Source organism: Fonsecaea erecta (genome assembly GCF_001651985.1).
Source record: "Fonsecaea erecta strain CBS 125763 chromosome Unknown Scaff2, whole genome shotgun sequence".
NCBI classification, from domain to species: Eukaryota; Fungi; Ascomycota; class Eurotiomycetes; order Chaetothyriales; family Herpotrichiellaceae; genus Fonsecaea; species Fonsecaea erecta.
This window is the reverse complement of record NW_017387245.1, coordinates 3,919,103-3,931,438: the sequence shown is the minus strand read 5'-3', so window position 1 is coordinate 3,931,438 and position 12,336 is coordinate 3,919,103. Positions and strand designations below refer to the sequence as shown.

Here is a 12,336-nt window from a genome sequence, read left to right as displayed (position 1 = left end):
CTAAACGCTCCTGCATCACCTCTCCGTCTGTTTCGCGCCCTGCTGAAGGCTGAAGTGCAGAGGCCTGGTCTGGTATGGTTAGGGTTGGTTTGAGCTGGGGACGCAGGGCACAGCTCGAATATCTGATTGAGTGCCTCGCATGTGCATGGACGCCGTGCATTAATAATAATCCTAGTACGAGGTACAAGAAGGTACCCGGGGGTGAGTGATTAGCATACGCAGTAGCAGAACTCACTGACCTTACCCGGTACCTTCTGCGCGTTCGAGGATAGCCACTACCACATGCAGTAACGATGAAGCAGAGAACTAAAGACAGCGCCGAGATTACACACGTCCGAGACATGTACCTCGTCCTCGGTGGTGTCAGAGCTGCATACAAGCATCGGCTTACCCGTACTTTAAGAAAAGCTTGACATAGCTTAAACTACGCGTGAGCCCTGTCTTCCCCTTGGCTGTTAGTGATCACTCGTTGACATAATGTTTATCTACCCCAACCCAGCAGCCGCCACAGCTCATAAATGAAGAGTGGCCCCCAAAAGCCGCTTCCATTAGATTCGGATCACCATAGTCCGCAACCCGAGCCCCTTTTTGTTGAACAGCCATAGGTTGCCCCCACTGACGCCACTGCCTGATAAATCAACAACTAATGAATTATCCGAGATGTGATTGGACAGAAGGGTGCCCAGACTAACCCGATGCAGAATAGAATTAGTCGAAATGTCAGTCAGCCTTGTTCTTCTCCCGAACCAGAATTTCAATGTCTTGTTGTGACACACATGTCTCCATCTATGACGCCCCAGCTCACGGATGGCGGAGACTTATGGGGACGACACAATGCTGCTCATCATCCGCAAATAACCAAGTGCCCGCTGCTTTGGCTGACATTTCGTCCTCATGACAAATCGGTTTCCCCCGAGCACTCGTCGTTGGATGAGTTTCCAAGAATGAGAATCAAAATGGAGACAATACCAGCTCTTCATATAGAACTGTTAGATCTCCACATCCATGAGTATTCACTTACCGCTTCCATTTCGAAATCCCGAGTTCAAGGGTCCAACATCTACCACGAGAGTCAATTGATCAGTATCAACAAGGCTTCAAACCGCCCTCCATGCCGAATGCTCAAGAGTCGCCATCTGAGGGCAGCTCCGTCGATGTCGACGATACGTCCTCTTCTCCGACGCCTAAAGAGGTCGAAGCGACCATAAGTGTTGGGGTGACCACCACGACCAAGGAACCCCTTCAAGTGCGCCCGATCCACGGCTGGAAATGGATCCTGACCTGCGTCGCCATCTACCTCACGGGGCTGCTCTACGGGTTAGACACCACCATCGCGGCAGACGTGCAGCCCAACATCGTCAAGTCACTCGGCCACGTGGAGGACCTGACCTGGGTGGGCGCCGGCTTCCCGCTCGGCGGTGTGGCCGTCATCCTCCCACTCGGATCCGCGTTCGGCTTGTTCGAGATCAAACGCCTCTACCTTGCGTCCATCGTTGTGTTCGAAGTTGGCAGCGCCGTCTGTGGAGCAGCGCCGAACATCGACGCTCTCATTGTCGGCAGGGTCATCGCCGGGGCAGGCGGGGCAGGCATGTACCTCGGCGTGCTCAACTACATAGGGACCTTCACGACGCTAGAAGAGCGCAGTTTGTACAACGCAATCATTGGCATGGTCTGGTGAGTTTGAATGCCGAGGCGAGCTATATGTCAAAGGGCAAGAATCTAACCACATATCCGTTTTAGGGGCCTGGGTGCCATCCTCGGACCGCTGGTGGGAGGCGGCTTTGCAACGTCGTCGGCCACGTGGAGAGTAAGTCGATTGAGTCCCCAGCCTGTGACCAAGATATACGGTACTGATCTAATTCTACTTACCTAGTGGGCGTTCTACATCAACTTGGTCATTGCCGGCGTCATGGCTCCAGCGTTCATTTTCCTCCTGCCCACCCACCAGCCTGCTCCCGACAAGAAGCTGTGGGACAAGTTGCGCCACATGGACTGGCTGGGTATCATCCTCATTGCCTCTATCTACACGACATACACGCTGGCCTTAACGTTTGGCGGCGCCCAATGGGCCTGGGACAACTACCGGTTCATCCTCACCATGACGCTGTGCGGGATCATTCTTGTGACGTTTGTGGTGACGCAGTACTTTGCGGTGTTGACGACCAAGGAACGGCGCGTGTTTCCCGGACACTTCCTGCGGTCGCGGACGCTGATTCTCAGCTTCGTCTGCACGTCGACCACGGTGACCTGCCTGTTCCTGGGGGCGTACTACATCCCGCTGATCTTCCAGTTCGCGCGGGATGACTCGGCCATCAAGGCGGCGGTGCGGCTGCTGCCGTTCATCGTGCTGACCATAGTCTGCGTCCTGCTCAACGGCATCTTCATGCCCAAGCTCGGCTACTACATGCCGTGGTACGTGGCTAGCGGCGCCTTCTGCCTCGTCGGCGCCAGCCTCATGCACACCATCGATCCGGACACGTCCCCTGCCCGCATCTACGGCTACAGCCTGCTGCTCGGCATCGGCACCGGCTGCGGCATGCAGGCCGGCTACAGCGTCGCCGCGACGAAAGTGAAGCCGGAAGACACCCCCGCCGCCATCGGCTTCATCAATGTCGCGCAGATCGGCACCACCGTCATCGCCCTGACCATCGCGGGCGCCGTGTTCCAGAACGGGGCCTTCGACGACCTCAAGCGCGGGCTCGCCCAGGTCGCCGCCTCGGCAGAGGGAGGAAGCGGAAACTCGGCAACCCTACTATACTCGGACGCTGAGATCCGCAACGCCATCTCCGGCACTCAGTCGCTGATCTTCCAGCAGGGCGACGCCGCCGTCCGGGACGCCGCCGTGCGCGCCATCATCAAGGCCATCGACAGCGTCTACATCATGGGCATTGCCGCGGGCGCCGTCACGCTGGTGTCGGCCTTGTTGATGAGGAGAGAGAGATTGATCATGAACGTCGTTGCTGGTGGCTGAGCCATTATGGTAACCTACCCTTCTCCCCCGATGTTAGACGCTCCGGCAAGGGGGGAGCCTGGCATGGACACTTCACCTATTAGACATCTGGCAAAACCTGTACCGCCCTGGTGTTACTTGCTTGCGCTGCATGGAGAGCACCGGTAGAAATATAGACAAGAAACTAGTCACTAGAGAGTTAGAATTTGTATTCTAATCAATCTGTGTCCAACTCCTCACTCTCACTCTGGACCCTCCTCACCACCATATGCAGACCAGTACCAGGAACCGAGGGCGTCGACCACGATGGAATCTACGTCGTCCTTGCGAAACACCGGCGTGTCGACACAGACCGCTCGCTGCGTCAAGGTGTCCACCATGAGGTCGAGGTCCATGTTGACGACGACCATGTGGGGGCGACGGAACCGAGGTTGCGTCGGTTGTTGCAGCTCTGGTATAGTAGGCGGCGGCGTCTTCTTCATGAAGCCACGCAGCACCATGTTCTCCAGAGCATCGCTCGAAACCAGCCACGGCACCGTCATGCTGGAGGGTTTGTCCTGGATCGGCATGCCCAGGCTCTGGAGGTACATGGCCACGGCGTCGGGGCCGAGCCACGTGCCTTCATAGCCCGAGACATGGATCTCGGACACGGTCGTGGAGGGAGCATCGTCGCCCTCGAGCAGGACACCTCCACCTAAGTCCCCGTCATCCAGCGGGGGTCTCGAGACCAGCAGCGACCTCAGCGGCCGACGGGAGCTGCTCACGATCCGCCGCATTGCCCACGATATGCCGGCATTGTCGTGCAGCGCTTCTTGGTAATGCAGGCTCTGGTCCGTGCCGCGGAGGAGGAGCTCCCGGGCACGACGGCGCAGTTCGTCGATGCTGAGGTGGGCGGCGAGCGGAAACTTCAGCGTGCGCAGCAGCTCGGCGCGGCGTGTGCTGTGCGACGACAGCAGCCGGTAGCAGTGTTCGATGCACGAGCGATGCAGACGTCGCGAGAAGCTGGTCTCGTGGATGCTGTAGGTCCACAGCGGGGTGATCGTCGTGGTGAGAGGGAAGGACACTCCGCCGCCGGAAGAGGTGGATGGCGTTTGCTGGTGTGGTGACTGATGACAGGGGGGAGAGTTTAGCTTGTGATCAAGAGGGTTGCGTGGATGAGAGTGGTAAAATGATGGAAGAATGGCGGGGGGTGGAAGTGCAGAATGGGTCTTTATAAGGGATATACACACTCGTAAAACAGTGGAGCTGGACAGCTTCATAGGCGCCGGTACCTCCTCCTCTCTCGGTCCTGCCGCTGATGTGAGTCTGTGTGCGTGTGCTGCGTGGCCATGGCGTAGAAGGGGCTGAAAATCAACACCTTCGACGATGTCCTGTCCCACCTCCTCGTAGGTCAGACCGTGCTCGCTCTGCATTGTCCCTTCGTCGAGGCTGGCACGGGCAGTGTTGCCGCCATCCGCCACACCAGCACGCACAGAATCTGCCCCCGGATACATAGCAAGATGCACCAGCTGATCCGGCACCATCGACGCTATACTACCCGCCTCAGTCCACCCCGCCGTTCCACTGCTCTTCTCACTACCACTTGCGTTTGCACTTCCAATGCCGCTTCCGCTTCCGACGCCCGTGTCCACGCTCCGGACCAAAGACACGCACCGGAACACCTCAGTCGCGAATCGGGGCATTTTCTCCACGACCTTGTTCTGCACCGCGAGACGCTCCAAGCGCAAGACCGCGGCACGGATGTCGGTGATGATGGCCTCTTGAGATGCGAGCTTTTGTCTTTGGCGGTCGCGCCACGCACGCTGCGAGAGGCGGGTGTAGAGGCGGCGACGCTGTCAAAGAAGGATCGGGTTTAGCCATATTCGCTGCGTAGCGAGGGCGTTGATGTAGGTCGAGATAAAGCTAGGAACTCGCTCGGGAGTGGAACATAGACGGAGGCGCTGGACATACTGCAAGTGGTTCTTCGGCTGAGCCTGCTAGCTGGCGGTCCGCCAGCCGAGGACGACCTCGCCGTCGTCTTGTGGCTGGACTTGGGTTACTCAGGCCAGTGCTGGTGGTTGCGGGTGCGATTGTCGCCATTCTGGACAGGCTGTGCGTGGTATCAACGTCGCACCGATATTTCCCCTAACACCTCGTAAAGAGAAGGAGAAGGTCTTGATGTGTCTGAATCGATGGCAGGGGAAGCTGGAAAATGTCGTCAGGGCAGAAGAGTCTGTACTCGCCGCTTGAATTCTGTATAGCCAGCAGGTCGGTAACTATTCCTCTGTTTGTCGCGTTGATGCATAATATAGGACCGGCGTGATTACTATACGTTGAACCTCAGACGAGGAGTGTGGAGTCATCACTAATTCTAAAACATGTGATTGGCCCGCTAAGTACACTTCGAACCGCGCTAACCATGTTAGGTCGTCAAACCCCGATCCAGTCTCTGACCCAGCGAATTGAAAACTTCCTCGTGCCTTGGATTTGAAGATCTCCGAACAAGCTGCACGATTTTGGAGCGGTGCATGGGGCTCGAAAGAGGACTTGGTTCTTCGAAACCATTTAGAAAATTCGAGCACAGAGGTTGGAGGCTGACAAAGTCTATGGACAGGCGAGCGATCTCGGTGGTCATTGAGGGATGAGATTCTCCAAAAGCAGCAGCTGCTGACGACAATTTCGGCGATTCCCCATTTTTCTCAGACTGGCTAGATGTGAACAAGTGTGTAGTAAGTCTTGAAAGTTCCATCGGCCCCGCAACTGGGGCGTAAGCGGTCCAAGACAGGGCTTGGTCAAGTTTTTGTAAGAGAAATACACACTAGTGGGGACAGCACCGGCGATTTACACAGCGTTCACGGTATTCATAGGAATATGCTCAGTTCTACGAGGATGAGAACGTGCCGGGCCTGGTATCTTCGGTTTGAGCTTCGTCTACGTGTTACAGACACATCTGAACTGGCTTACTTGGGTGTGTCTGCTAAGGTGCGAACAGCTAGGGATGGGCGAAGGGCGGGGCGTATGCGTCAGCAGACGGACCCGGGTCCCTGGCCCTGGGTTAATAGACGCCAGGGCCCTGTCAGTTGTTGACCAAGCACTAATTACAGGGCAAGATGAGAGATCCTCAGGTTGGGGGCCAGGAGATCCCTGACACCAAGGATATCGAGGCGAGGAATCCTGTCCCAGCAGCAGTATTCTACCCGCTCATCCCTGTACAAACACTGTCCTAACAAGAGCTGGATGAGTGCCAGTTTCCCACAAGGACTTTGCCGGCTCCTGGGGGATTGACACTCTCCCAGGCGCATGGTTCAGACAAGGCGTCGCACGACCATCCGGGGCAAAGGAGTGCAGCTGGATAAGTATAGCTAGATTCCTGTCGCCATACATGCTTGTATGTCTTGACGTGAAAAGACACTTGGGCGAGACACAGGCTATAGGAAGTATGTGCCATTGACAGGCATTCTGCTATAAATATAATGGTATATCATTTATACAAGAGCCTAAATCCAAAAGACCGTCTTGCCTCCTTTCTATTCATAGCAAGTTTCATCCACGTAGCCCAGATCAATCCGTCCACCAACGCCTGCGCTTTTGGTTCAACAATTCTACCTCCCATCAATGGTCTCTTTAACCCCCATATGCCATTGAGCCCACGGCTACCTGCGGCTGCCCCCGGAGATGTTTCACGACTCATACACCATGAGCTATAATGATGTGCCAACACATCACCATCAACTCACCACGCCAGTGAAAAGTGCCGCCAGCAGTGTTGTAACGAAGAGCAATGAGCGCAGACTTGGCTTCCTCTCCTCAATCGCGGCATTCGTACTCGTCACACTGCCAGCCTTGACTTGCGTATTCACAAACCCGCTTCCACAGCTCTGATCTACCTGGTTCGCGCAGGGCAAATACGTCTTGGCCAGTGGCTGCGCCGCGTTCTCTGCATAGCCAGCAAAGATCTGTAGGGTCTCCTTGAGACACTGGCTACAGGTGGGTCGCGCCGTTTGCGGCATTGACAACCCGAGGGCAGTGTAGTAAGGGTAGGAATCGGCCGCATTGGACGAGTTCGTGATTGCTTCGCTGAAACAGTAGTTCCCGGTGCCTTGGTCTCTCAGGCATGTCGCACGGTAAATCGGTTCATAGGCAAGGAATCCCGCATAGGCTTGTGACACGAGCGGATTTTGTTTCTTGTAGTCTTGCCCACAATTTGCATTGTCGATCAACTGTGAGGCAAGGTTGCCCAGCAAGGGCGAACAAATCGCCAAGGGGGCATTGCACGCTGCGTCGAGAGTTTGCGTAAGAAGCGTGAACGACCGTTGAGCGCGAAAGAACGAATTGGAGTTTTGTAAGAGGAGCGAGATAGGCACACACGATTGGAAGGTCGAGTTATTGAGGAAGCTGGAGAAGAACTCAGGGCAGGACGAGCTGGTGAAGTTGCTGCCGAGCGACGTATCGAAGGGTGTAGGTAATGGTGTGGTGACGACCGTTACACTGGGTGCGGTGAGCGTCGACAGGGCCGGTGTCGACAGAGGAGTTTTGGTTTCTGTGGTAATCGCTGAAGTTAGGTCGGCGGAAGGAGTGACGGTAGGTTCTGAGGACGAGGATGAAGATGTTGAGGCAGAGGTAGACCCAGCCACTGTTGTCGGCACGACACCGTCCCCGTCTTGTCTCCCTTCCAGATAAACATTCCGGCGAGGCGGTGGATCTCGATGGTCGATATGTATTTCACCCCTTGCAGCTAGCTCTTGGTAGAAACTTGATTCGTAAACGAGTGCATCCAATTCCATTACTTGGGCACGCGTCGGTGTCGCCATCACAATTAGGGCTATCATCAATGAGATAACTGTTGTCGTAATTTTTGTGTAACCGTGAAGATGCCGTCGCCGCTCCAGCTGTCGCGGCTGTGTAGAATAGACTGACATGGCTGCCGGTATTGATTTAAGGGCCAGATGATTGTAAAGAGTGTGAGTGAAGCTGGTGCTTTATGGTAAAGAACGGACGCCCGGAGTTGTCTCCAAGGCATGCACTATAGCTGGGAGTCGTATGTCCTGAGCGAAGCGATCACATCGAATTTCGAACAAGTACTGGAGTCTGTCCGACGTTGTAACTGCCCCTCCTCTCTCAGGATTCCGAGTCTCAGAGTGTCACAAGAGGTTTTTCCTCAGTGATATTCAGTTGATCTCACCCGATTTGCACTCTGGGGAAGGTTGTCGCACGTGTTGTACCCTGGGCGTTGATCCTGCTGATCTGCCGCGGAACAGAACGTTGTGCCGTTTTGGGAATAGAAGGTTTCAAGGTGGACAAGCGAGGAGTCGGTTCAAAGACTTGTCTGAGTCGCAGAGACCTCGTGCAGCAGTTGTCGTAGGAAGACTGGAACAAAAACAATCAATGGTAACAACACTCAGAGCACAAGCCTGAAGAAAAGAAAAAACCACGATGAGACCTGTCGCAAACCGGCAGGTTAGTCAACACACACCCTCCCAGGATGTTTATTCCCATGTTTTTCTCTGGAGATTGAGTTCGCCGAAAGCATCTGAGCGCTATCTTTACCAGTCAGCGTTAGCAGAAGCCGGCCATTGGAATGTGTGCAATTTTTGCACCATGGGGAACCCGAATTGATGCCTCCACTGGGCGTTAGGGAGGCGTTCCAAAGCGGAACGCCTCACATTCCTTCTGGTAAGCGGCCGAACGCGTGGACGGCTTGTCTGGCTAGGAACGCGCTTTGCGGCGCTCTCGTGGCGCTTCTTTCCCCAAAGGCGTTGGTGCCAGAGATGGTCGGCCACGAGGGGACGTTCATTTCCGCCAACGTAGCTTGGATTCTGGGCCCCTTTTCGAGGTCCAGAACCGTGCGACTGTCGATCATTCACCTGGTCTAACCAACATCAAGTGCCCCATTCCCCCATCTAGCACGAGCAGACGCTGTCCAGCAACCGAAAGACAAGGTCCGTGCGATGGACGGGAGACGGAAAAGGCTGACGCCGGGTTTGCGCTAGGACGTTAACCGTACGGGAGGATCAGAAGCGGACGTGGTTTGCGTCCAGGGCTCGACATCTCCGACTCCAGTGAGAAAGAATAATTCGCCCCGAGAGAGCTCCAGCCAGTTGGGGAGACAGAGTTGTACTTGCACGGCACATCTTGGTGTGCAGTTTCTAGGGGATCAGTCGAGTCGAGCACGGAACCAAAGCGACGAATTGGCCGGCTACTCGCTTGAAATTGCCAAGATTCAATAGTCGCTGAAGCCACCACCGACGCGAGGATGACGAGAATCAGGGGGCCGACGAGAAAGTGGAATCTCAACATCTGCCCATCTGCCCATCTGCCCATCTGAGAGTCGCCGGCTGCGCCTCAAATTCGTCATTCCGACGATTGCTGGCCTTGATTACATTCATTATTGCATGGAAGAAGTCGTGCTGTTTTGGCTCGTCGTCATCTCATTGGTCTGTCTATATAATTGGCCATTACCGCCTCGGCCTCAAGCATCGGCCAATGCAAATGCTTCATCCCGTGTTTACAGACACGGTCTCATGTCATAACATCTTCTCGGCGTGCTCCAGAACAATCATTCGTCCCCCCACAACCACCGCCCTCCACGTCAACTTCGTCTCAGGTCGGCGTCGAGGGCGAGCGAACCCAGCTCAACATCATGTTGCTGGAAACGTAATCTGGTCTCCTTCTCCTGGAGACGTCTGTTGAAGCCCATGGTAGCCCAACCACCCAGTCGGCTGAAAAACACTCGGCCCGCGGGGTGTTGTCTGATTCGGTCCAGGAGACTCGTCACGGCTTCTCGAACTCTCCAATCCTCGTGCCAAAGGCCCAAGGCGACGTAGAAGAGTCCGGCCTCTGAGATGGGAGCCAACTCCAGCAGCTCCAGGATACTCTCGTAATCAGTGCAATATGCTTCGAGAGCCAGGTAGATAGCCCCGGCCTCAGTGGGAGTCAGGTGGAGAGTCCGTAGCTTGGACAACGAATGATATAGATCCACGTACGGCTTGGTCGGTGCTCGTGCCAGCATCTTGGTCATGCTGACCGGGGACGTGGGAGAAATTGGGTCTTGCGCATGTGCCGCCAGGTCGGAGATGAATGCGTAGTAGGATCGTGTGTTGCGCCACCCTTCAATTCTGGCTGCGGACGCTGCCAGTTCGCGGGTTTTGGCCTCCTCGCTCGGCCAGACGTACCCATGGCCTTTCAGGTTCTTACTGGAAGTTTTGAGCGACATCGGCCGTGTCGGCGGTGCTGGCGTGGTAGCAGTCGCATCCACGTTGTTGTCAACCTCTGTTGGGGGTATCACCGTAAGATTGCTGGCTCCATACACAGTCTCTTCAAACGCCGCCGCGATGCGGGTGAATTTTGTGATATAGGCTCGAAATTTGGCTCGGATGATGGACTCGCCGGCTCGAGATGTAATGCTTCGGCTGATATCTTCCATGAAGAGTCCATCTCCTGTAGCATCTGAGTGATGGAGATCTTTGTGGGTCAGTACTGCATGCCCGTGCTGCTGGAAATATGTCGTTCCCTCTGTGACTGGCGCAGCCTCAATGCATGATGAGATTTTCATTCTGCCCGACGGCAAATCACAAAGCAGGTCCCACCACTCGGGGTGGTAGGAGAAGGCTGGGTTTGTGACGCCCGCAATAAATCCAGGCACTTTGAGAAGCTCGTCGATCTTGGTCAGATCGGTGTAGGGGAATGCGTGGCGGGTAAACCCTCTTAACACACCTCCTGAGGCCAATGCACATGCCGCAAGAACAGCTTCCGCAACTTCCCCGGATGGTCGATTGTGGCCCAAGAATATTACTCGCTTCTGTGTAAGCATAGCATTGATGAGAACGATAATAGGATGCGTGAACGCGCCAGAAGTTGTGAGATGGGGATGCAGAGCAAAAGGCTGAGGTTGAGAAAGATGTGGATTGCCAAAAATTTGGACAAGCTTGATGAGCGAGAAGTCACCCACTGTCTCGGGCGACAAAGCGGTAGGGATCTTAACTGGGATGGGGATGCCGTTGTAGACAATCTTTGATTCGAACTCATGCGTGTCTCGAGGCACCAAAAACTTCTGCTCTGGTTTCGTGGGCGACTCTGGGGCGTCGGGAGTCTTCGCAAGGGCCTCATCTGCTAGACGTTGGGCAATCATCTGTTCGAACTTCTCCACAAACATGTCCTTGACGTCGCTTGCCTGCAGAATGTGTCGCTCTAGCAGTGACAATCGCGGCATCAGAGATAGATCCATGGCGTTGAGAGCATTGTATAAGAGTTCCAAGGTGTCTGGTTTCGGTGACTTGAAGTAGTCCTCGAGCGCGAGCAACAGGAGCGGCTTGTATATGTGGAGAAAGGAGTGTCTTGTACAAATGGCCATGGCCTTGACAATGGCGCCTCTTTTCACCGTGCTGTCCTGCTTCGTATTGACCAGGTTCAGAACATACATTAAGGGAGGGCTGTCCATGTCATCTGGGTCACTTTCGTCGCTACTGCTGTCGTCCGCGGAATCTTCTCCTTCAATCTCAACGGCCTCACCGGCTTCTCTTGCGCGCCTTCTTGCCTCCCTCTGGTGCCTTCGAGCTTCTCGCTCAGCAGCCTCCTCCTCACTTGTGCCGGCGTCTTTGTGTAAGAAGAACATGGTCCAGTCTTGTTGCCGGACATGTGTCTGATCGGGGAGCATAAGCTCGGCCAACATGTTCTCATCCGGACTAATTGCGCCGGGAAACTGATGTTCCATGATGGGACCCCGATCAATGTCGAACGAGGCGACCAGGATGTATTCCACATGAGGTTCGCTCGAATGTAAGGGGTATTGCGATCTTAATCTTTTCGAGGGACGAAAAGGTCCATCTTCGTAGACCGTGGATACTCTTTGGGAAGAGCGGTAGGAACCTCTGGGTGACGGCGGGACGAGGGAGCTTTGTGAGGACACCTTGTAGTGGGAGAAGGAGGACTTGTGAGAGCCCGAGTTGGAAGAGGTAGATCTTGGTCGGTCATGGTGCCCGCTGCTCATATTCACCGGGTGAGGTCGATAAACAAGCGTTTCGGTCATGGCTTCGTAAATGTCGTTGTCGTCGTCGGATGTTCTGGGTTGGGTACTGACAGTGTTTTGGGTCGTTATCATTAGCCCTCTTCGGGGGAGAGCATGCTATAACAGAGAAAATGCGATTGACGGGCAAAGACGAGCGCTCAGTAGGATATTGTGCACAATGTCCAGCAAAATGGGTCAGAGATCCGACATGCAGGGCCTGAGATAATGTCCAAAGTTTGCTTTCAGTTGTGGCTTGAGGGAATGCATGTTGAAGGGGATCTGGGATCCCCTGCGCTGCAGAGGGCTCTCCATAAATTCACCCCTGTGATCGCTTGCTCAAAAGCCCCTGAGATCGGCATGTTAGCGCCCAAGACCGGATTCATGGTGCTGATTGGGGGGGGGG

The 12,336-nt window shown here is 55.0% G+C and overlaps 4 protein-coding genes across 4 annotated transcripts; 1 reads left to right on the top strand and 3 right to left on the bottom strand.

Moving 5' to 3' along the window:
• Positions 1–1,111: 1,111 nt before the first annotated feature.
• AYL99_03166 (hypothetical protein) lies at positions 1,112–2,971 on the top strand (the record flags this gene model as incomplete). Its single annotated transcript, XM_018834682.1, has 3 exons — positions 1,112–1,674; positions 1,741–1,807; positions 1,874–2,971. The coding sequence occupies 3 exons, from the start codon at positions 1,112–1,114 to the stop codon at positions 2,969–2,971; spliced, it is 1,728 nt and encodes a 575-aa protein (XP_018697306.1).
• Positions 2,972–3,192: 221 nt separating this feature from the next.
• On the bottom strand, positions 3,193–5,029 carry AYL99_03165 (hypothetical protein; the record flags this gene model as incomplete). The annotated part of the gene is made up of 2 exons (XM_018834681.1): positions 3,193–4,782; positions 4,901–5,029. 2 exons carry the CDS (start codon positions 5,027–5,029, stop codon positions 3,193–3,195), a joined length of 1,719 nt encoding a protein of 572 aa, XP_018697305.1.
• Positions 5,030–6,657: 1,628 nt separating this feature from the next.
• AYL99_03164 (hypothetical protein) lies at positions 6,658–7,848 on the bottom strand (the record flags this gene model as incomplete). Its single annotated transcript, XM_018834680.1, has 1 exon — positions 6,658–7,848. The coding sequence occupies one exon, from the start codon at positions 7,846–7,848 to the stop codon at positions 6,658–6,660; it is 1,191 nt and encodes a 396-aa protein (XP_018697304.1).
• Positions 7,849–9,518: 1,670 nt separating this feature from the next.
• On the bottom strand, positions 9,519–11,954 carry AYL99_03163 (hypothetical protein; the record flags this gene model as incomplete). Its single annotated transcript, XM_018834679.1, has 1 exon — positions 9,519–11,954. The coding sequence occupies one exon, from the start codon at positions 11,952–11,954 to the stop codon at positions 9,519–9,521; it is 2,436 nt and encodes an 811-aa protein (XP_018697303.1).
• Between the last annotated feature and the right edge of the window lie 382 nt (positions 11,955–12,336).